Consider the following 23,865-nt stretch of genomic DNA (forward strand, 5'->3'; position numbering starts at 1 on the left):
GGAATTATTTTCAGCATCGAGACAGACAGTTTGCTGTCTTATTCATGGACCATCTTGACTGGCTCTCACTAGGGTTGATCCATCTACCAATGAGGAATGAGGATCCTTCTTGGAGCGGGATTTCACTACTAGCTTCTTTCCCAAACACCCTAAACTGAACTGAAGAAGACAGGGCAACACAACACATTATGACACCCAAATTAACAAATACTACACATGAGGGAGGCAGGAAGAAATACAAGCAGTGGAAATAAATACTCGTACAATTAACAGCAAGCGCAACGCTCAGTTTCATACAAACTTGTGTACTGACTATTTTATGAGTTAGGAAAGCTCGTGCAAACTTGTGGACCATCTCAAACCAGAATCAGAATCACGTGGTGTATTAGTATTTACAACACGAATGCTTCTTTGTCTCTCTCTCTTTTTTCTCCTCAACATTCCCACCCCCCCCCCCCCCCCCCCAACAAAACAACACCAAAAAACCCATCATCAACTGCAGGCTGATCCTCAGCTGCTCCAAGCTGTTAACATACAAGAGAAGACCTGAGTGACATGGCAGTAGGAAGATGCGCACAAGAAGCCCATCGAATAACTGACTCGGTCACAATAAGGTCAAGCTGCTCTAGTTCACCAAGACTAATTGTATTGTTCCTCCTGTTGTGGATGCCTGACATCTTAGATCCAATTGACCCACCCCTAGTAGGGTCTGCCACCTTACAATCCGCATGCCCATAGCACAGTGAAGGATCTGGCAACTTAAGCAGTGCTCTCAAACTCGCATCTGTATGAAGAGGGAATTTTTCAATTAAGGGTTCTACTATAGATATGACAGGTTTTATAAACTACTATAGTACCTTGATGAAGTGAATCCACTCTAGCGAGGTCCACTGAAAGATCCAATTCAGGATTTCCTTGCCCAGCCACACGATCAGGGCTGTTGAATGCAAAACTCGGCATAGAAACTACAGCAATAGGAAAATCCACCGAGTTTGATCCACCGCTACTTTGGAAAGAGAATCCAATAGCCTTGTAGTAAGGTGTTGATGGTGTGACCAGGAAGGAAGAAAGTGATGACCTGCAAGTGAATGTAGGCGATTGCACGTCACTACTTATAGACAACCCTGTTCTGAAACTAATATCCTGATTCCGGGCCATAAGCGAAGAAGAGAAAGGATCTCTCTGTAAATCACCATCACCGTAGCTCTGCTTGAGACATTCATACGGTTGTTCAGAAAGTGGTGAGGAGTCCATCAACCAGGTATGATCTAGAAATGGTGACTATGATTTAGAAAAGAAGTACCTTGTTTAAGCGAAGGCATAACAAAAAAAATATGAAGAAACTCAAGATCATCTATACATGGTGGGTTAAAGATATTAACTAAATGGAGCCTATTTAAGGCCAAGAATTCGAAAGTCATTGCTCAGGAAAAATGTTGTCGTACTGTCCAAATCTGATACAAATTTCTGAAAGCCACTGACAATCTTAACTGCAGTGGAGCTGGATATGGAAAGAAGAAAACGCCGTGCTCCCTTCTTTTACAACAAGAATATCTAAGTCAAATCAGGCGCGCATATTTGCTTTCTGATGGTGAAAAACGATAAATTGTTACATTGTACGAAAGAGCTACATGTTCAAGCAACAGCTATAGAACAAGAGGATCCTAGAAGATCAATAAACCTGTCTAACACATTGACTCCAACCGACCTTCATGCCACAGTCAGTTTTGTGTTTACTTTTAACTTTCAGAATCAAGCTCCCTAAACCCCAACATGTCACTTTCAAGCACTCCACCTTAAACACATTTATGATGTTATTTCATTTTAAGCAGAATTCTAGACTGTTTTCAATTGTTGGCAGAGAATCATAAGAAAATTTACCATTATTTTGACGCTTTGATTCTAAGATAACTTGTAAGTTATAGCAAATGTTATCAGAATGGTAAATTCTTATCACACGGAGAATGTCTTAAGGCAGTCATACATTCTCAAACAGGCAACGCACCTAGGACTTGCTGAGCTGAAAGCCTCTGAGAAGGGTCTTTACATAGCATTCCCATGACCAATTCCTGGGCAGTGTAAGATATGTAGTCCCAAGGATTTGATGGAAATTGTAAGTCAGCCATCCTAACGGCATCAAATATACGCGATTTAGTCTTTCCCCAGAATGGCGGTATCCCACTTAGAAGGATGTAAAGAATAACCCCAGCACTCCAGACATCAGCTGCCTGATCATAGCCACCTATTAGGACCTCAGGAGCTATATAGAATGGACTACCAACAGTTCCGTGCAAACTCTGCCCTGTTTTGACATAATTAACATGCTGTGAAGATTAAATAATGATTATTCTTATGGGCAACGAGCAAGATCCTCAGGAAGAACTTAAGACTGACCTTGTTTTATGTAGGTTGCAAGACCAAAATCAGCCAATTTTATAGGAGATGAAAGGGCTTTTGTGGCTAGGAGGATATTTTCTGGCTTCAAATCTCTATGAACCACTCCCTTGTCATGACAGTACATCACCACTTCCATCAGATGCCTGAAAATAACTTTGGCCTCTGCCTCAGAGAATTTCCCGTGCTTCTCTAACTGATTGAAAAGCTCACCTCCAGCACAAAGCTCCATGACCAAATGAACATAATTTTCATCCTCGTAAGCAGCCTTCAGATCCACAACATTAGGGTGTCCGGACAGCCTAGTCATAATTTCAATTTCAAGCTTGATGCTTCGCACATCTTCGTGGGTGACCAATCTATCTTTGGCAATTGATTTGCAAGCCAGTAACTCCCCAGTCAACTTATCAGAACACTCCCTGATTATGCCAAACTGTCCCCAGCCTAACTGCCCTCCAAGAACATATCGATCTTTCAAGTTTGACGTTTGCTGCGTGTCCAAAATGGTTTCTGTCAAGCTTCCAACTCTGTAACATTTAAATAGGAAAGGAGAATTTTCAGTAATGCCATTGCACTTGGCAACAGCCATACGAATCCTTGGCCGCCACCAAGAAGATCAAAATATACCACCAATCAAGTCTCCGTTTTGTACTCCTCGAAGCTCAAATTTCTGAAATTCTGTAATGTTCTCTACCTTACAACAAGTGGGAATGCAAACTTTACAAGTCAAAATACTTGAATCTTCCTGAGATAACAGTATACCAAAACCATACTCAAGTCAAACTGCTGAAGGAAGTTTCCCGTATCCAGTAGGTGGAGCTTGAAAAGTATTTCCGCTAGGCACAAGAAATATCCGAAGAACAATCGTAGAACAACAGACTGAAGCTTTTACTTTCATCAATCCCTCTCCAATCAACTGAATCTGATAAGCCACGAAAAGCACGAAAATCTAAATTAGAAGTCACTATGACTAGAAAATTCAAATTTCCAAGTTCAAAAAAGCACGAAAATCTAAATTAGAAGTCACTATGACTAGAAAATTCAAAATTCCAAGTTCAAACTCAATAGTCATTTCATTGACCCAAAGAGGGAAAAAAAAATTAAAGAAGCGGGACTGTGGCAAGAATAAATAAAACCCAGAAAGGTATCCTCCCTTAACAAATGATCGCTATTTACAGTAAAGATCAAGCTCCTACTCCAGGCTCTGGCATACTTGAATAACAAACGAAAAACCAATCCCAATCAAGACAACTTTTCACAAATTTGCTTAAACCTTTTTCTGAAATAGGCCTCTAAATAACAGAATTCAAAACCCTATCACCTTTACTATGTATTTAAAACCCACTCATTTACGACCATTGTAGCAAAATTTAACATGAACCCAATTGAATTTGAACAATAAAGGCACAAGCCCGGATCAACAATTTATTAGCAAACACACAAAATAACTAATATTTACTGAAAACATTGACTCCTACTAAAATGAATGGAAGGGCAAACCTGAAGAGAGGGGAGAGAGAGAGAGATGGAAAGGAGAGGAAGAGAGGTGACAATGAGAGAGATGAACCACAGCTGACAGCACAGCAGTACAAAAGGTGTTGCGTAGTGCTGGAGCTCGGATTCGTCCCTCCCCAAGTGCCCGATGGAGTGAGCCGGGCCTCTATCTGTCTTTGTGCTGTGCCTGTGCTCTTAACTTTTTATCGACTGTTCGTTCTGTTTTCTTTCGCTTTTCCACCTTCCATGCAAAATAAAATTTTGTTTTCCCACATTTGACAACAAAGTTATATAATTTTTTGAAAAATTTCCTATAATAATTTTTTGATGCGATATATAAAATAAAAAGTGGTTGGATTTATACCACATAATTATGATTGATTTTTAAGAATTTGCTAGTGGAAGTTAATAATAATAATTATTAGTACAACAATGAAGAGTTCTAATTTTATTTTCCTCAATTATCTGGATGTAACTATTTTGGATAAGACGATTATAATGGGTTGGCAACCAGCTGAAAGCTAAGTTGTATCCTAATGTGGTGTGGCTCTAAACTTGGTTTTGTTTGGTCCCTTGCTCAAATTTGATTCGTGTTTGACGCTTTGCTTCAATATATTATTCCCGTCCATTTTGCTAGCCTGTTCGGTGTATTCATGAACTCCCCCTTAGGCATGCAGTGCAGGAATTCCTTAAAATGAAAAGATGTTTTCGATTTCTTCATTCCATTCTTATGTCTGATATAAACCTTTTGAATTGGAGAGGCTTTTACTCCTACAAAACTCATCCCAGCTTTTTAATTAGAAACTCATTCCTCACAAAATTCTAAGTAAAGTTCTCTCTACATTTATCCTAAAATATCCAAAATGATTGGGGTCAAGTTTATCCTTATACATCTCTTTGTGCTATTACCAATTAGTAGGCCTTTTATTAGTTTAATCAATAATCGATCATAATTCTTTTAACAAACTATTTTAGCTATTTTTAAAATTTTTATTACTAATTTTAAGATATTATTCTTTTAAACTTCTATGCAAATATATAAAGATTTTTTTGGCACTTGACATAAATAATGAAAAAATAATAATAAAGAGAGAATACGAATGTTTAACTTCATGTGATTTACTCTTTTTTTTTTTTTTGTAAACTATTAATTGTACGGCTACTTTGAACAAAAAATTCAAAATGAATATTCACATTTTAAAAATAATAAAATATTATAATCAGAAAAGGCCTTGTAGGTGGAAGAACTTTCCATTTTGGGCATCAAACGGGGAGTAAGATAACTTTTATCGTTTTGGTTGATGATCCTTATAAGAAAAATGTTTGGATGTGTTGAAATTAATATGAAAACTAGATTCTATTTCTTCTCAAACTTGAAATGTATGTTTGAAAATGTATATATTTCATAAATCGTGAAATTAGACTAAGGCTCCGTTTGACAAATGGATTTTTTTAAATATTTAATTAAATTTTTACTGTATAATTTGTAAGAAAGCTTTTTGAGTTGTGTAAAAACTTTTCTTTTTAACCAAAAAAAAAAAAGAATCTTTCCTTTTTTACCTTTTCTTTTTTCCCCTATGCTTCTCTCCCATCTCATTGTTCATCTTTTCCTGCGCCGGTTGTTAGCCTTTCTCTCCTTCTTTCTCTTTTTTTTTTTTCCCTGCGTAACATCTCAAAATGTTGTATTCAACATGCTCGAGGGCTACGGCAAGATTAACTGTATTTTATATTAATTTCTCAAGATTTGGACCGTACATATTTACGGTTGGTTGTACTCAACTATTTTTGTGATAATGGATTGGGCTACCGCAGGATTAACTATTCAGATCTATTTAGTTACATTTGAGGGACATATATTGTTCATTTAAAAAAAAAGAATATATATATATATATATTCCCTCCTACTCCTCTCTATAGTCTTTCCACTTTTAACTCTCAAATGTAAGATTTAAATTTTGAATCTAATAATAAATAAGACTTTCAAGCACTCTTCTTTAGCCACTTTTCAAAATTATATTGTAGTATAAGGTAAGCTGTTTTAATTAGAACTAAATTTATTAGTGAACTAAAGGTGTGTTGGATAAAATTGAAATATGAAATCTAAAAATGTTAAATTATTGATTGTTAAGCATTGAAATATTAACATTTGAGCATATTCTATGTTAAGTAAGTGAACAATTTATCACTTATTATTTTGAACAAATTTTGTCTAAATAATTTTGAATCATTTAATTAATTAAGACGTTATATTTTTTATTATCAAACACGTTTGAACATATTAAAATCTAAATTCATTAGATTTAAGTGTTGAACTGGGTTACTTAAATAGGACTTGTATAAGGTTTAGAGTCAAGAATTCAACTTTTGATTTATTTCTCTCAAATAAAAACAATTAAGAAAACTGACGAATATCCTTTGATAAGCTATCCACGATTCTAAAGTATGTGTCCAATGTAAAACTTTTGAGTGACAAATTCTAAGCGTTTTAAGAATAACATTAGTAAAATTTGTGTCCCGGAAGGGAGCTTAAGCAATTTTCAAAATCTTGAAACTCCTCCTTTCCCTTCCGTTGAGTTGGGCTTCTAAAGGCATCAGGGTAAAGGAGTGGAGGAGAGATTCTTTACCCCTCCCTCCCCACCTTCTCTTTTTTTCTTTTTCGAAAGAAGTGGGGAAAAGATTAAAATAGGGTAGTTAGGATCCTCTATCCTCTATGTTACTACTTGATGTCAATCCCACTTATCACGTGACGATAGAAGAAATTTAAATAAATAACACATGATAAATTAAATAAACAGAACACTTAGCATAAATATAGAAATGATACTGAATTATCACCGAAAAAGTGGCGTTAAGGATCCCGTGTGAAAATAGGGAAAAGTAAAAGGAAAGGGTTGCGCATTCAAAGCTGGTATAGTTGAATTTTAGGATAAATTTGAGCCAATGCTTTTCTGGGGGATAAAACATGGACCGAGTGAAAATTAGAGGGACCAAATTGCAACACAACGCAATGTACCTGATCCGGCAGTACAGAAAAATTCTGTGGCAATACCATTTTTCTTTCAAATCGAACCACTGGAAACTGAACCCACTGCTGTCCGTCCGTCAATCAAAGAAACTCAAACAACTCGGCAACTTCTCCATAGCATGCCCCATCAGAGGTAATTTCACTACTCCTTTCCCGGCAGCTATTATAGTCCTCACAAGCACAATCTCAATCACAGACACATGATTTGCATCACTGTACAGTTGGATGTTAATGTGTGATTCTGTAAACTGGTTAATCTTGCTCGACAGGGCATTTCTATTTCGTCTTTTGTAGTGGAATTTGGTTCTAGTCGTGGAGCAAATATGTGGCTTCCAGTATAGTGCTATAATGCCGATGACCAGGACCTAGAGGCCTGATTTCAAGCCTCACTAAATGTGAGCTTTGTCTAACTTTATGTTAGTTTTTCATCCCTCAATTTGTGGGCTAGTTTAGTTTTAGCGTTAATCTCTTGATAGCTTGTAATTAGTTTGTATTGATCCCATTATGGTGGGTTACTTGTATTCTGCTGGAAGGTTGCCTATGGGGGTTTAAGAATATCTCAATAAATTGTTGCTTCTGGCTTCCTTTGTTCACTGACCATTAGGGTGCAGTGTTTAGTATCTGAAAAATGAGATATCCAGTCGTGACTCTGTGTGAACATATTCAAGGATTTTACCATTCTAATAACATGCTTGATATACATCGTATTTGTGATATAACATACTTGATATACATCGTATTTGTGGAGGTTAAAAGTGATAAATTTTGTCATAATTATTCTAACCATGTTTACTTGAGTTTGGATGCACTCCTTGTGATGTAATTTCGTTGGTTTTATTTGTGAGTATTTTTGCCTTAGTCAAAAGGAAGTACTTACAGCATTAGAGAGCTAACGATATCCTTTAATTTTTATAACCAGGAATGTGATGATGAACCACTGACTCGTATATACTGATTAAACATGTTAATGGTAGACTGTCTGATTTTCACTTCTGGAGGCCTGCCCGGATGTGGTCTAGTTTCCTGCACTAGTAATTTTGGTGGGAGGAGAAGATTCATTTCAAGAATATCTCCAGGATTATTCAGGATTCGAGCACTGCAAGACAATGAAGGGCCAAGAAGGCTGGTTGACATCATTCGAGTTCTACCAGAAGTATCTAGGAATTACTTCAGAAGCCCTTCTCGGCGAGCACTTTTTGGAGGTATATCTTTATTGGGTGGTTTTTATGTTGCACAGACAATTTCCCTCTCTTTTGGAGCTTTAGGAGTTAATGATGTAATTGCTGCTGTGGTATGTGTTCTGCTCACAGAGTATGTCACTAAATTTTATTACAGCCGACCTAAGGTGACATTCCCTATTGCACTTCTGAACAATTTCAAGATGGGATTCACGTATGGGCTCTTCATTGATGCTTTTAAACTTGCGAGTTAGATCTCTGTCCAATTGAAACTCATTATGTCACAAACATTACCACTTGTATGAAGCATATCATTTATTGCAGTTGCTTTCTTGAATGTCTTCCATTAACAAAGTTTTTATTTTTATTTTTATTTTTTCCTTATTTCCCTCTTTTGCTGTGTCTCCCATGATGGATGAAAAGATTCTCCTTCATTCACAGATTCTATTATCAATCTCTTTTGATCAATGCGATTGCTCTTCTTTTGTCCTGTGCTTTCCATGGTGTTGAGTCTCATCTACTTTTGGGTCTCCTTGCTATGCAGATTATATAAAAATGGTGTTCAGCAGACGGGCACTCTAGATGTGGTTTTTTTCCCTTTCTTTTTGGGGAGGGGGGGGGGGGGAGGGTTAGGTTGAGAAAGAAGCGATTCATTGTAAATATCTTCTATTTTTCTCTTCACACACCAAAACTCCTACATCTGAAAACTCTTTTCCATATCAGTAGTAAAATCAAATTGTGGTATTCTGAATGATATTCTCTGAACCCTTGTACCTTTCTCCTACAATCTCCTTAACTGTAGTTATTACCTGCTGCACTGCTCATCCCGCACTACTGATTCAAGTCCCTAAGATAGTTATGACAGGTCCCTGTAGTGGAGGAACATCATGAATTAATATACGAAATGCTCTGCAGTTTGGTTGCTGTGTGATGTCAGAAAAGTTGGTCTTTAGGTCATGTTTGGCCTTCAAACTAGATATATGGTTGTAGCAAGGAAATGGTCTCGCATGTTTGTCAAGATTCTGCTTCTAATGTTTTCTCTGCTATGAAATGCTAGGAGTAAACTATTATCTGGGATTAAACAAATTTTTTATGCAGCATTGGATATTTAGTGTAAACTTCTCTGGCAGCTCTCATTGCTGCCAGTGACAATTGGGACGTCTTGCTTACTGATATTGACAAGTTGTGTGTAATTGAACCAAAAAATGATTATAATGGTTTTAATCTGCAGAATTAGTTGGGTAATTTCAATCTGCATCTTGGGTGGAATGAAAGCATTCCTACACGGAATGACATCAATTGTAAGGCTTCATTCAGTCAAGTGCTTAGCGAATGTGAAAACCAACCGTTTGCCATTGTTGGTTACAGTATGTTGATGACACGAAATTATCTGACAAAGTAGTTGATTTACTTCCACCTCAAGAAGCTGGGGAAGTGGTTTCCTGAATCTCAGATAAGAAATTGAGAATTCGGTGGCCTATACGAGATTACTAGTTTGGACAGTATACTTTTGATCTGTAGTTTCCTTAACTCCCACATTATCTGTGTTTTATTGCCATCAACTAGTATTAGATAGCTGAGTCTGACACTGCAAGGGCGACAGGGTCCAGTTTTTCTTCTGCAGGGAAAAAAGAATGGTCGAACTTTTGATCTTGACTATGGATCTGGTTTTTTGATTCTTAAGTCTTCTTCTGAGAGCAGAAATTGAATTATCCTCTTTATCCTTTTGCTCTGGAATGACCGGAATCAGCACGGGCATAATCGAAGTGTATGTGCTATTCAATTTGTTTTCTTGATCTTGTATTTGCGGGTATAGTCAGTTGTGATAAGTGGGAGTCCGCTTGTCGTTTATAAACGTAAAGAAACAGATAAAATGGGTTCTCTTATCATATTTTTGGATCCAAGAAAAACATCTCCCAGTTTTCAGAGCAAATTTCTAAGACATCAGAGGAAGCAAGGTGTGAGGTCCCTCATAGTCTGGAACATGATCATAAAGTATCAAGGACGTTTCTTTAATTAAGTGTTTTAAAAAGTCAAAACTTTATCAAGAAAACAATTAATGACTTTTTTCTTTGAAAAAAGCATATCTTTAATTTTGAGATACACTAAAAAAATAAAATGTAATCAGAAATAAATTTCAAGTTGAAATAACAACATTCCAAGGCATATGAAAGTGGGCTTTGAAGTGGCTCTCAAATTTGATCTCGTTCTAATGCAAGCACGTCGAGCTATGTGAAAGTGGGCACGCAGAAAATTGCATTGGCTATGACTGCTACCTACAGTACCCAGTGGTTTTTAATCTTCATTTCCACCCTCTCAACACCCGATCTATCTCCAATTATCAGGCTTAGGATTCTAACTCTGAATCTAACAATTACAAAAATTTTAAGAACCATTTCCTAATCGCTGATGAGTGTAGAAGTGAAAAAAAAATACCATACCTTATCTCCATTGGCCAATCATCAAATAACGTAAGATAGTCCTAATGGCTTTAAAAATTTACTTTTCGACTGATATATTAATTGATTGACACAGGTTGCTGTTTTTATTTTTGAGTGAAAAAAACCAAACTTACGTTAGTACTTCGATCCGTTGTCTTAATAAATAATCAAAAGCAAGATCAGGCCTGAACTGAGTCTATCAGAGTTAAAAATAGGGCAAAATCGAAAAAATTACCAGCCTTTGGGTTGGTGGCCACCACCTAGCCATTAAGGCTTGGTGCCTCCCACCAAATGCCACATTTAAAAAGTGGCTTGCTTAAAAAAATTCAAGCGGGTGTGGAGTGCACCCGATCCGTTGATGGTTCAGTCCCCTTCGGATTACTTCTGGATTTCTTTAGGTTCACCCCCTCCCTTTTAGTGTAGGATAAATTAGGTTATATAACAGTTGTTGTCTCCGGAAAAAAAAAAAAAAAAGAAGAAGAAAGAACCCCTTAAATGTTGTTCCATTAGCACGTTTTCCCTCTCTTATTTGAATTTGATCAGTCTCCCTGTTATTCTTTCTATTTTTTTCCCCGATGCGATACAAGAGGTCTATTGGCCCTTACAACTTGACTTTTATTGGCTTATTTAAAGCCTTTTAAAACAGCTTTTTTGGTCGCTTTCAATCTATCACCTACTCTATGCTAGGGAGAGGGGTGATCAAAAGGGTGAAGGGGGAACTGCGAAACCAGAACCGGCCTCAATAGGAATTGTTACAATTACAGTTCTAGAACTTGCAGTTTTTTTTTTATTTTTTATTTCGGTTGCTCTCAATTATGGTTCTGATTGCTTCCCGTTACATTTGATCACTTTTGGTTGCCAAAATTGATTTCAACAAAATATAACAATAAATTTAGAATAAGGGAGTGCTAAAAGAATAAATAAATGTAAAAGAAAAATAAGACGTTTATTGCATTAATAGTTGACGAGGAAAAGAAAAATAATACAAATCTCATGCAAAAAATACCTTACATTTATTGAACGTTTTAAATAAAATGAAATATACATAAATTTCTCATTGAAATTGGAACTTAAAAAAGAAAAATGGATTAATGTACCAATACAGTTGGATAGGGATGGTTGGAGGCAGTCTAAATGCGTCAAGTCCAATTTCAATTTAGATTTTTGATGAACCTAAACCGAATCTTCAAATTTCTCGAAGTTGGTTCTAATTTTGGTTTTGACAAATCGTGGTGTTCAAACTTCAAACATATCAGCAGAAGAAAGATCATCAATTGATCTAAACAAGTCCTGGCTGGTTTTAAAAAGTCTTTTGGATAGAAATACCAATTGATTGACACCGCTGGCAGTTTCCTCACCACACAAAAAAAAAAAAAAAAAATAAAGCGTTAGCACTTAACCCTCGCCGTTGGGAGACAATCGTGACTATTATCGTGGGTACAATGTTCTAAAATTCGGACCGTCAATTGAATCGGTAAAGTGAAAGGGTCGAAGTTTAATCCCGATTCAATGAATTTTTTTAAAAATAATTTATATAAATATATATATACACAAAATAAGACATGCAATAGACTAATTTAAAACTTTATATGATGAAAAGTTTACTACTTTTGAAAAACTTGAATTTTAAAAAATAAAAATTTTAAATTATAAGTTAAAACAAATAAATTTCATTTCAATTTTAATTATATCTACCAAAATAATCTTAAATCCAACCCAAAAATATCACAATATTTTGAAATTATACAAAATTCAAGTCTATGAGAATTTGACATTGTGAACTTAAATTTTAATTTACGTCTTTGGGATTTAGATATTGCAATTTGAAAAAGAAAGTTTAGAGTTTGAAGGAAGTCAAGAGAATCGAAAATAGAAATGCAACCTTGATAAGAAACAAAAAATGAGATAAAAGTGAGTGGTTGTAGCATTAAATAATTTGGGTTAAAGAAAAATAATTCTTTTTAAACTTTTTTCAATTTAATGGACAAAGATAAAATTAAAAAGATGGAAGAAAATATCAATAAATTAAAACTAAAGAGGTTTGATTAAAAGGGAGTAACAAAAAAAAGAGGGGAGAGAGAGAGTGTGTGTGTGTATGTTGAAAATTAAAAAGAAAGAGTCATGAAAGAATGAGATTTTGTAAAAAAAATGAAAAAAAATATGGATGTTTGTTATATATATATATATATATATAAGTTATCAAAAAAAAAATAAATAAGATGTGATGGTGCAATGGTTATTACATTGGTTTTGTATTACAAAGGTCTTGAGTTCGAATCTTGATAAAAACATTTTGGAAAACTTTAAAAAAAAAAAAAAGCATTTTGCAAAACTTAAAAAAAAAAAGAGGGAAAACTTGAAAACCTGTTCAATCCGGTTCAACGATTTTGACCGAATTTGATCGATTTTCTGACAAAGTCAAATCGGACCAATGTCATGGCCGATTCGTGGTTCAACCGATCAATCCGATCGGATTTTCAAAACACTGGTGGTAATTGCCCAAAAGTGAAAGAACCGACGAGGAGTAAAGTGTGCGGATATTGTTCAGGACAATCCATATCCTGAATTATCAGGATTTTGTTTCCGCCACAATATTCCGCCACGGAATGCAAACACAATGCAAACACAATGTATATTTGTTTGCATTCCGCCACAATCCATCATTTGTCCACAATCCATCACCCTAATGTATATTTGTTTGCATTTGTCCACAATCCTTCATTTGTCCACAATCCATCACCCTAATGTATATTTGTTTGCATATTTCCCCCTAATGTATATTTGTTTGCATTCCGCCACAATCCATCCTGAACCAATATCCGCACCTCGACTTTACTCCTCGGCGGTTCTTCCACTCGTGGTGTTATAAATGGGACATCAAACGGGACAAAACACAGCCCAAAATAAACTCGTCTCTCTCTTTCTTTCCTTTCCTTTCTCGTCTTCTTTTCTCCTTTATTTTCCTTGGATTTCTCTATCCACGGGCTACAAAAACTGAATATTCTCTTCCTCTGTCCCGCTTAATTGAAGCCTCCAACTGCAACTCTCCCCAGCTTTGCCCAAGAGAAAATGAAGGTTAGGCATCTCTCTCAATTCTCTCATCATATATCCGTTTCCCGTTGAGCTTGACTACTCGTTTATAATCGCAATAGTAGTACGGTAGCATATTATTTTCTTGTGCTTCGTTTAGCGGTAATAGTAGTATTAACATGAAAAAATTCTGATTCTTCAACAAAAGCCTGCGTACGCTCAAAAAGTTGTTTACCTTTTTCCAATATATTTTTTCTTTTTGCTTTTAGCCTCACGAGTTGTCTTGAATCCCTCTATAAATTGTTTAAGCTAATTTGTGTGTGTTCTGACGATTTTCTCATCCTGGATTTATGACAGAAAGTGGTGTTGAAATTGGAATTTTATGATGACGAAGTGAAACAAGAAGCCATGCAAAAGGTGGCTGGCCTCGTAGGTATGTAAAGGCTGCCTCAATATACCCCCCCCCCCCCTCCAAAAATTTCAATGAAAGGGTCCATCAGTACATCCCCCCCAAATTTCATCAAAACTGGATTAATTTGGTCCAAACTAATCTTCTCAGGGATTGAATCTGTTGCAATAGATAACAAGTACAAGATACTGACTGTAGTCGGTGACATTGATCCAGTCAAAATGGTTTCCAAATTAAGGGAGCTCTGTCACACTGATATAGTGTCTGTTGGACCAGCAAAAGAGAAGGACGAGTCACAAAAGAAGGATGAAGGCAACAAGAAAGATGACCTCAGAAAGGGAGGGGACGAAAAGAAGGGAGGAGGAGGTGGTGGTGGTGGGGATAACAAGAAGTACGAATCAAAACTGCCGCATCATCTACCGGTCTATCACCAAAACTGCCAACCCCGGGGGGGAGGAGGTATGTATGCATATTGTGCAAGCTGTCCCTTGATTCCTTTCATACTAGCACGCTTAAAGTGACAGTGCAGGCGGATCGGGTTGCTCTATGGGTCCTTAGACTGCTTGTTATCGGGCCGATTTCTTCTCTCGTGCAGGCGCGTAAAATACTGGCCAATTTAATCGTTAATCTGACGCTTAGGTTTTAATCCCTTTTCAAATAATTATTTGAAATAATACGCTATCCAAATAAAGCCGAACCTTCTGGAAATATAAAAAAAAAAAAAAAAAGGTTAAGCGTCATATTTCTTTATTTAGTTTTAGATCCTTCTTCTCTCTTTCAGTCCTCCTTCATCCTCCTCCCCGACTTTCTCCCTCTCGCACTTCGCTGCAAAAGTTAAAACCCAAAAATTGCAAATTAGGGTTCCCAATTCATTCCCTTCCCTACAATTTAAAACCCTAACCAAAATTTTGAAACCTCCTTTTGCACACCCCGAATTTCAATCTCATCCCACGTCGTTTCCCCCAGTCCCCTCTCTCCCCCACTTTTTTCATTCTCATGATCACATCCATTATCACTCCCTGTCTTCACCCCTTCAATTCCTTATTTATCTTTCACGCTGCATAAGCCATCCAGCTCGTGCATACCGAAGTTATTTGTACTAAGTAAATTCGACTTGAAGAATGGATGTTGACGGAAGTAAACGTATCTTTCAACGGCTAGGTCCGGGGGCCGCCACGGCGTCGTCTTCTGGGAGTAATTCCAATAACAAACAGCAAAAAGTTTGTTTTCATTGGAGGGCAGGAAAGTGCAGTAGGTTTCCATGTCCATACCTACACAGAGAATTACCGCCTCCGCAGCAGTCGTCAATGGGCAACGGGGCCGCCACATCCAAACGGCCTTACGGGTTCTCGGCTGATGACAATTATTCTGGCGGTGGGATGCGGAGGAATCCTAACTTCAATAATTCTTGGGGGAGGCAACAACAGCAGCATCAGCAGGGTTACGGGAATAGGGGAGGAGGAGTTATTAAGAAAACTGAGAAACTTTGTAATTTTTGGGTTCAGGGAAATTGTAGCTATGGAGATAAGTGTAGGTATTTGCATTCTTGGTCTACGGGCGACTGCTTTTCCTTGTTAACACAGCTCGAAGGACACGAAAAGGTGATTGGGAATCCTAACCTATGTACTTGCTTCTTAATAATGTAGTTTTAGTCTTATTTTTTTTTTTGAAACGTGATAAAGTTGAAGCTTTGTCTGGTTTTGTTTAGTGATTATCGGATTATTTGTTTGTTTTTGAGTGTTCGGGTCTGTGTCTCTTGTAATTTTTTTTTATAAGAATTGTGGTTTTGGCTATGGAATTTTGTTGATTCTTGCATTGATGGAGTACCAGTACGAGTTGAAGGTTTCTTCTTGAACAGGTTGTTACTGGGATTGCTTTGCCATCTGGCTCTGACAGGCTTTATACAGGGAGTAAAGATGAGACTGTTAGAGTTTGGGATTGCCAGTCTGGGCAGGTGATTGTTGTCAATTTTATTTCTTCTTGCAGTTTCAGTGGTTATGTTTGCTTTCTGATCCTTCAGTGTAGAGATCTAACTAGGAAGATGGCAAGCTGAATGAGGCCCTGTTAATTTGTGCTTTTCTTCCAATCCTGCTTTTGAGGGGAAGAAAATTAAAAAATTTCCCCAAACTGCATCTGTGTTGTTGAATGATGTGGCCGAGGTTATTATTGTTAGGTTTTAAATCTTTGTAAATACTTCTGAGCTGTGTGGATAAGAGTACAGGAATGCAAAATCTTAAGAAAGTAGCCGTGATGTGCTGGGAAAAGTCGTTATAAGAGATTGATCTTGGAATGTTCCTCTATTTTAAAGTCAATTAACAATAAAAGTTCCCTTTTATTTGTCAACCTATGGCATTCTTTAAAACTCATATGTTATCATATGCTTTTCCTCGTTTCCCTTAGTGTACAGGGGTTATTAGCTTGGGTGGTGAAATAGGCTGCATGAGAAGTGAAGGCCCGTGGGTTTTTGTGGGTCTTACAAACTTCGTCAGGGTAAGAGGTTCAGTTACCTTCTTCTTTCTCAGTCTTTTCATTTCTATAGTTCAGTGCACGAGCCAGAGCTTTCTATTAGCACATAGTCAAATTTTTGTATTTATCAGGTCAACTGGTGATATTGCAGGCATGGAACACACAAACAACCACTGACTTGAGTTTAAGTGGACCTGTTGGGCAAGTCTATGCTCTTGTGGTGGGAAATGATTTGCTGTTTGCAGGTGTACAGGTAATTTTTTCTTTTCCTTTTTCTTTTGAGCAATTGTATCTCTTTTTAACTTTGTGGCTTCTCAGGTCGAACTCCAAAATTAGCCCGGATGAGTCGGGGGTGATTTAAGTAGTGGATAATATTTCAATTTTTCTGTATTGTTTCTCTAAGAAATTACAGGGTCCTAGTTATCAGAATTAGTTATGTGTTTAGTTAACATTGAGTCTTTCATGCAAATACAATACTTTTTGGCCTATGAATGTAAACTAAATGGTGGTCAATTTGAGTTTACTTCAAAAAAGAAAGAATTGAGCCCTTAGACCAGTTATAATGAGATTTATGTTCTCCACCTTGGACATGGCTGGGTTGCTAGTAGTTGAGGGAGTGAAGGGTTGGAGTGAGAATTTCATGTGGAACCTGAATCGGAATACTTTGTGATTAAGAGTTCATTTAGGAAGGGAAGAAGGGGGCAACTATAGGTGGAGGGGTACGTATCGCTCTTGCCCAGGTACTTTGGTGGTATCTTTTTTTCCTCGAATCGAAGATGAGGGTGAGATGAGTTAAAAGCAATTGACAAAATTCAAAACTAAGACACTTTGTGTAAAGGTAAAGACCTGGTTAAACTGTAGTTTCTTGTACATTGTTTATTTCTCTCCTCCAAAGGCCGTTAATGAGGTAGCCACACTTTTCTCTCTATCTTGTATGTGCTCAAACTCAGAGTAACTCCTTTCAATCAGATGTGTGCTTTTACCCCTGACCTGTTGACCACCTTCTTAAAAACCCTTACATCCTTTGCAGGATGGAACAATATTGGCATGGAAGTTTAATACTGCCACCAACTCCTTTGAACCAGCTGCATCACTCAAGGGACACAATCTTGCTGTTGTCACTCTGGTTGTTGGAGCCAATAGACTTTATTCTGGTTCGATGGACCATTCTATTCGTGTAAGTCAGTTGGAGTGAGATAAGGACTTATTGTCATAACATAGGATTTCTTGCAGATGGTGTTTAAGACCTTAGCCATTTCAACTTCTATTTTCAGGTTTGGAGCCTCGAAACTTTGCAGTGTCTACAGACATTGACGGACCATTCTAATGTTGTGATGTCTGTTCTTTGTTGGGATCAATTTCTATTATCATGTTCATTGGACAAAACAGTAAAGGTATTCAGTTTTTCACCCTAATTTTAGTACTTCTGTGCACAGAAGTACACTATCAGTTGGCTGGGTTCACATCTATTTTATATTTCCTTTACTTGTAGGTCTGGGCTGCTACAGAGCTTGGGAGCTTGGAAGTGACATACACACATAATGAGGAACATGTATGCTTTATTATATCACTCCTCTTGCATGCAGGGTTGTGCTTGCTTGTTTCTCTCTGTGTGTGTGTTTTTTCTTTTCAATTAATAGGTGTTTTTCTTAGCTAATGTACAATATGTGTGTCAAGAAGAATCAGGAAGTTTGGCATGAAATACTCTATTGATGTGTTTTTGATGGTTTGAATACAATTAAGAGCACACTTATTCATTAACCATTTGTGATTTAATTGACAACAGTCATGTTTTTAGCTGGATCCAACCATTTAGCAATATCCGAGCTTTACAAGGTGTATGGAAATATAAAAAACTATAAGTCAAAACTGTTTGTAAATCTTTGTTGTTGGCAAGTGGAAAGGTTTTTTGCAGTCCCTACTTGTCAGCATCCATATTCCAGTTTAAACGAACAGTTTCTATTTGACTGCATGCGTTCGCTAGACACTAGTATTAATAAGAGTTTTGCTCAATATGGTAGGACTCATGTAATACCAATAGAGAGGGAGTAAAAAAAAAAAATAGTTATCATCCATAATACATAGTGTCTTAATATATCTACTTTGAAATTATGAGTAGTGTTGGCATTTGAAAAATTAAAATGGGAACAAAACAAACCGTTCTTGGCTGAGGACTACTTTGTGCTTATACATGAAAAGTAGGACTTACTGATGCTAGAAAAGCTTGATATGACTTAATATAATGTAAGGTTGTTGGTGTTATCCCTATATGCTATGGCTACTGGTAGATGTTTTGGTATGAAATAAGAGGAAATGAAAACAAAAGAGGACAAACAACAAAAGAAGAACTTGAATGTTTCTGATCACTGCCAATTAGTTCTTCAGGAGGTTTTCAGTATGAATCGGCCCCTATTGTGCTCAGATGCTGGAGTCTCAAAAACATTTGGCATATCTTGAGGGCAGTGAAATTGGGCCCTTCTTTGAACACTTTCCCAAGAGTTTCATTCACTTTTTCTACATTCAACCTCTCTTGGTTTTTTAGCATATTTTACTTATAGTGTGCCATTTTGTCTAATATCGTGAATTTTGGAATGAAATTTTTGCTATGTTCGGTTTTCAAATGAGGTCTTTGGGTTTGGATGTTTGGTATCCAGTTTTAGATTTTATCTGGTAAGTTGGGTTTGGGCTGAACTTGAATGCTTTTGCAATGTGACAAAGAAAGTGTGAGAGTTTTAACTAATTGCAGCCTTATGTAAGAGTTCCAAACACCCCCCCCCCCCCCCCAAAACAAAAAAAATCTAATGAGAAGGTAGTATTGTGAGTGTTGAGGGGCTGAAGCTGAGGACACGGGACATTTGAAGTTCCTTCAGTGTACATTAATACCTCATGGTAGCGAAAACTAGTTTTTTATTGGTAAAGTGGAATGTCATCTTGAAATGAAAAGTTTCTTGCTGTCACATATGATATTGCGTATCAAACTCTCTAATTTGAGGGATAAAATGATGATATTTTCTTGGAGATATGTGTAAAATCTTCCACATTTAGGCTTGTGTTGATTTGCATTTTGTGAAATTTTTATTCATTTCAAGTGAGTGGCCTTGAACAAATGGAAAATTGTCTTCTTGCATCTGTATTGTGGGGTGTAATATTGGTGTGCTGTTATGCAGATAAAAGTAGCTTGTGCAGTTTTGGTTTTGATTAGTTTATGTGTAATCAGGGTTTGCTCACCCTCTGTGGGATGCATGATTTGGATGGCAAGCCAGTTTTGCTCTGCTCATGCAATGACAACTGCATCCGCGTCTATGATTTACCATCGTAAGCTCAGTTCAGCCATTTTTCTTGGTTTTTGAATTATGGTTTCTGATTTTTTATTGTAATATGGCTTTTTATATTTTAGTTTTTGCGAAAGAGGGAAGATCTTTGCGAAACAGGAGGTTCGTTCCATTCAGACTGGTCCTCCCGGTTTGTTTTTCACTGGTGATGGGACTGGTCAAGTGAAAGTGTGGCAATGGTCAACGGAATCAACTTCGACAAAATAAATAAGGGGCAAAGTTGATTGAGGAGCCTGTTTTTCGTGGTTCCAATATTTATTGTTTTTAAAATTTACAAGGGAATGAAAGAAGGGATGAGGAAAAAAAATGTGAGTTTTGATATTTTGGAAGTAGCTGCCTTAACTGGATTAGAGCCATGGGGCTACCTTGCCATTTACCGGAATTGAGTAGAAGGATTCAATAAATTCAAGGCGTTCATGTGCATTTGGCGTCTCGTTTTTTATTCTCAATAGTTGTAATATGTATCAGAGATGCTATTTCTTTTTTTCTTGTTTCTCCTTTGGAGTCAGGTTCGGAAAAACTATGACCACCACCCAAATGTCATATGCATGTTTCCCCTTTTCCCTCCTTTGACAGCCTCATAATCTTATGACTCCTCCCTGGCAAAGCTTTTCAACAAAGCATCACTTGTCTTCTGCAACCTGAAGGTGACATAAGCAACATTGCCTGATTCGGTGGTGCCTGTGCCTCCCTAAATTCCCCGAGGCTATTTGGTCTTACCTTTGGATTACAGCAAAGGTTGGGAATTGTGTGAACTGTGAAGCTGACGTACTATTTGTAGCGACAATTGAGTTCACATATCCATGGTGGGTTATGTAGAAGCTTAGCTTTTACCATCAATTGCAATAGTTGTGTGTGCGCCCTTTCCTCACTTGTCTATAGGGGCTTCTCCCTTGTTTGTAATTCTTCATTGGATTCGGAAGGAATTGTGAAATTTGCCAAGGGAAGGAGATGGAAGAGGTAGAATCATCATGTGATCATCAGATTTTGAGCCAATTTTCTATAATGACTGTTGGAGAGCATTCTAAAGCATTGAGTTTAGTTTCACTAAATGAATGAATTATAAGTGATAACTCTCCTAGGTCTCTCAATAGTCGCAAGGCAATAGACCCTCCGCCCTGAAGCAATTGCAGTGTGTAATTAGGCGTAATTTGAGTTTGAGCAAATGAAATTAATTGTGGAACATAATTTTCACTTAAATGATAAAATTTGTTGTGTTTTTGTAAGTTGTCAATTGTACTAGTTTTTACATATGTTGTGTGATATGAGGTGCCCGCACCACACGCTGATTTGTTTCACCAGAAGGCCCAGAACATATAAATTTCTCTCTTTTACATGAAACTTTTGTCAAGTCAGAAACCTTGAAACAACTTTTGAGATTTTCCCAGTAAAGGTACCTATGTTAATCAAACTACTACAGTTTGCAAAGACCTGGCTGCAAATTAGGGTACGATTATTCTTGTTGGAAATGGTCAATAAGTGCTAAAACTTTTTTATTTCCTTCTTGGTTTGGTGTCCACATCATCATTAATAATAATAATCCATGAAAGAATTCATCCCAATACCCTGCCGTGCCTGCTTTGTCCGACACTCCAATCTCTCCATTCATCATCTCTCAACTGTGACAGACGGGAAAAGAGGGTTTCATTTTAACTTTCTTCTGTGATATCAAATTCCTTTTTTACGCTCATAACAAAAGAAAAAAGAGCTTCAGTTTCTCCCCAAAAAAAATTAAAAAACTTTTTTTTTTTTGTCTGATAAAACCTTCAACAACTTTCTATCTTTCCACACTTCTAAAAAAAAGAAGAGAAAAAGTATACATACAGACGCACTTACATGACAGGCCTAATAGGACCTAGATATAGGCTAATAAACTAGTAGTATAAATCATTTTTTTTTTAATTGGTATACGTATAGAGTTTGCCCTTCACAAAGTGGAATGCAAGAGAAGAATCTTTTTCTGCTATCGTCCAAAAATGCAATGCCAAGAAGTGTTGTAGTATAGCAGGAGTACCATACTACCATATGAGCCTACCTAAAAAGGTTGACAAAATTGCGTGACAGAGACTAGTAAGGTACTCCCCAGATTCTTCTTTCGTTAATTAACTGAACTTTAGCACGCGAATTGGAAAGTCCAAAGCCCTTGGGTACGATTTTTTTGGGGTGCATTTTGGGTACGAATTCAATTAGTAAATAAACATGAAATGGCATTTTGAGAACCGCCTTTATGGAAATTGGAAATGGCATTTTAGGATTTGTTGGTTATGGGTTAGTCTGTAATTGATTTGATGGTTACATGTTCTTTTGGGGGACTTTTACGGTGCCTTTTGGATACGCGTATAGATGACATTAAATTCACTGTTGAATATAGAATAAAAATTATCAAATTTTAAATTATTTGAAGAATTTAAATCATTAAATAATAGGGGTGGCAATCGGGTCCAAATCAGGTTGGTGGGTCGGGCCAGAAAATCTGTTGACCCGAACCGGATCCGTCAACCGTGACGGGTCAGGTATGTTGACCCGAACTCGAAGATTTCGGGTTGACGGGTCGAGTCGAAATGATCCGAAATTTAATTTTAATTTATTAATTTATCACTGTAATTTCTAATAAAATCAATTTCTCACAAAACTAATTACATAATCAAGTAATAAAAATTTAAATAAATAATTGCAAACTAAATCTAAAATAAATTAAACATCGTAAAAGTGTTTTATCCCAAACAAAATATAAAATAAATTAAAACAGTATAAAAGCAAAAAATAATATTTGTCCAAATATAATAATTTCAACTTCACACAGATTAAATAAATTCATTTAGGATTAAGTAATTAATGCCTTTGAAAAAAAAGAATAACTTAGTTTAGTTAGATAAACTTATTTTTATGTTTATTAAATTATTTTTAATTCGTAAACGGGTCATATCGGATCATATCAGGTCACCACGGGTTGACCCGAAATCGACATGTTTTCTTTTCGAGTTCAACCCGATTCTGACCAGAATTCCCAAAACCTCAATCTCGTGTCGTGTTTTCAGGTCGTGTCAAAAATTGTCACCCCTATTAAATAATGTGACAATGATATAAGTGGATTAGAATCGTGAGGATCGTATCCAAAACAAACCGTAGCATTTTCCATTCCTTTGACGATGGACTCAAACGTGAGGGAAAAACTTGCCCCCACAAATAAAAATAACAAAAAATGTGGGGAAGAAAGAAAGCAAATTTGGAGCTTGACGACGCCCCACGGACTGCACCACACCAGGTCATACTCCCGAATCCAACCTTTACGCTCAAATTGCAGCCACATCTTGGTATCATGTGTTAATTAGTGGCAAAAGCGCGTATGGTTGACTAAGACAGAATTTAAAGCCCGGATAATCTTTGTACACGGGCGGGACGACTAATTAATTGGGCTAGGGTTTCCACGATTGAGGGACGTTTTTCATCAAAATTGGGGATCACGTCAAGATTTTGGAAACTAGAAATGAATGTGCTCGCGCCCTTTTTGGCCTTTTCTTTCAAATATAACATGTCCGCCCGTCAGAAACTAATAAGAATCTGAAACGCATTAAATTCTTGAAAAGCACTTGCAAGTGCTTTTGCTGCTAAGAGGACATCTCGCAACCAAGCTCGACCCTGTTGTTAATATATAATTTTCTGCGAGTGACTCGGTCAAATTGGAAATTCAGAAGTTGGGTCACCTCTCCACCGTTGATTTTTAGAGTGACAGTGAGCGGTCATGACTTGGTCGGAGCTTCTTTTTTGTTTGATACGTCGCGAGTTGAATCCTTCAGCTATTGACTGTAATTAATTTGTGATGGTCTAATGTCTCTTTCTATTGGCCATGGACATAATTCCTTTTTTTTTTTCTTCTTCATTTTCATTCTTTTTAATGGTTGATAAAATGTAGAGTTGTCACCATGCATGATGAAATCTTCTTCTTCTTCTTCTTCTTTTTTTTTTAATGTGAAATCCTGCCGCGTGCAGTCTGTATAACATTCTATGCTGTTCAGTCTACATCATACTTTGATTTTGTACGCCTTTTTAGTTTATTAATTTGTGGGGGAGGGACATTTTTAGCTAGGATTAGAAA

At 36.8% G+C, this 23,865-nt stretch overlaps 4 protein-coding genes across 4 annotated transcripts; 3 read left to right on the forward strand and 1 right to left on the reverse strand.

Moving 5' to 3' along the window:
- Positions 1-456: 456 nt before the first annotated feature.
- LOC113725082 (calcium-dependent protein kinase 26-like) lies at positions 457-4,115 on the reverse strand. The gene is made up of 5 exons (XM_072073435.1): positions 3,895-4,115; positions 2,395-3,316; positions 2,006-2,302; positions 858-1,268; positions 457-784 (listed from the first exon to the last, which is right to left on the reverse strand). The coding sequence occupies exons 2-5, from the start codon at positions 2,981-2,983 to the stop codon at positions 528-530; spliced, it is 1,554 nt and encodes a 517-aa protein (XP_071929536.1). The 5' UTR covers positions 2,984-3,316; positions 3,895-4,115; the 3' UTR covers positions 457-527.
- Positions 4,116-6,850: 2,735 nt separating this feature from the next.
- On the forward strand, positions 6,851-8,707 carry LOC140036064 (uncharacterized). The gene is made up of 3 exons (XM_072077345.1): positions 6,851-7,046; positions 7,888-8,115; positions 8,636-8,707. The coding sequence occupies exons 1-3, from the start codon at positions 6,851-6,853 to the stop codon at positions 8,671-8,673; spliced, it is 462 nt and encodes a 153-aa protein (XP_071933446.1). The 3' UTR covers positions 8,674-8,707.
- Positions 8,708-13,311: 4,604 nt separating this feature from the next.
- On the forward strand, positions 13,312-14,877 carry LOC113720309 (heavy metal-associated isoprenylated plant protein 39-like). Its single transcript, XM_027245218.2, has 3 exons — positions 13,312-13,607; positions 13,920-13,995; positions 14,122-14,877. Exons 1-3 carry the CDS (start codon positions 13,602-13,604, stop codon positions 14,490-14,492), a joined length of 453 nt encoding a protein of 150 aa, XP_027101019.2. The 5' UTR covers positions 13,312-13,601; the 3' UTR covers positions 14,493-14,877.
- LOC113720318 (zinc finger CCCH domain-containing protein 48-like) lies at positions 14,739-20,337 on the forward strand. The gene is made up of 9 exons (XM_072073436.1): positions 14,739-15,572; positions 15,830-15,925; positions 16,372-16,461; positions 16,589-16,690; positions 17,468-17,614; positions 17,712-17,831; positions 17,930-17,989; positions 19,655-19,752; positions 19,835-20,337. Exons 1-9 carry the CDS (start codon positions 15,093-15,095, stop codon positions 19,974-19,976), a joined length of 1,335 nt encoding a protein of 444 aa, XP_071929537.1. The 5' UTR covers positions 14,739-15,092; the 3' UTR covers positions 19,977-20,337.
- Positions 20,338-23,865: the final 3,528 nt, after the last annotated feature.

Source organism: Coffea arabica, chromosome 2c, assembly GCF_036785885.1.
Source record: "Coffea arabica cultivar ET-39 chromosome 2c, Coffea Arabica ET-39 HiFi, whole genome shotgun sequence".
Classification (NCBI taxonomy): Eukaryota; Viridiplantae; Streptophyta; class Magnoliopsida; order Gentianales; family Rubiaceae; genus Coffea; species Coffea arabica.

Bases quoted from the DNA above. Each gene is read 5' to 3' on its own strand.
- LOC113720309 (XM_027245218.2), top strand. The intron at 13,996-14,121 runs GTATGTAAAGGC...TAATCTTCTCAG, and splicing joins AAAGGTGGCTGGCCTCGTAG to GGATTGAATCTGTTGCAATA.
- LOC113720318 (XM_072073436.1), top strand. From the start codon at position 15,093: ATGGATGTTGACGGAAGTAAACGTATCTTTCAACGGCTAGGTCCGGGG. The intron at 15,573-15,829 runs GTGATTGGGAAT...CTTCTTGAACAG, and splicing joins AGCTCGAAGGACACGAAAAG to GTTGTTACTGGGATTGCTTT. The intron at 17,990-19,654 runs GTATGCTTTATT...ATGTGTAATCAG, and splicing joins ACACACATAATGAGGAACAT to GGTTTGCTCACCCTCTGTGG.
- LOC113725082 (XM_072073435.1), bottom strand. From the start codon at position 2,983: ATGGCTGTTGCCAAGTGCAATGGCATTACTGAAAATTCTCCTTTCCTA. The intron at 2,303-2,394 runs GTCAGTCTTAAG...ATGTCAAAACAG, and splicing joins TGCAACCTACATAAAACAAG to GGCAGAGTTTGCACGGAACT. The intron at 1,269-2,005 runs GTGCGTTGCCTG...CACCATTTCTAG, and splicing joins TTCAGCTCAGCAAGTCCTAG to ATCATACCTGGTTGATGGAC.
- LOC140036064 (XM_072077345.1), top strand. From the start codon at position 6,851: ATGGACCGAGTGAAAATTAGAGGGACCAAATTGCAACACAACGCAATG. The intron at 7,047-7,887 runs GTAATTTCACTA...TGTTAATGGTAG, and splicing joins CATAGCATGCCCCATCAGAG to ACTGTCTGATTTTCACTTCT. The intron at 8,116-8,635 runs GTATATCTTTAT...CTTGCTATGCAG, and splicing joins TCGGCGAGCACTTTTTGGAG to ATTATATAAAAATGGTGTTC.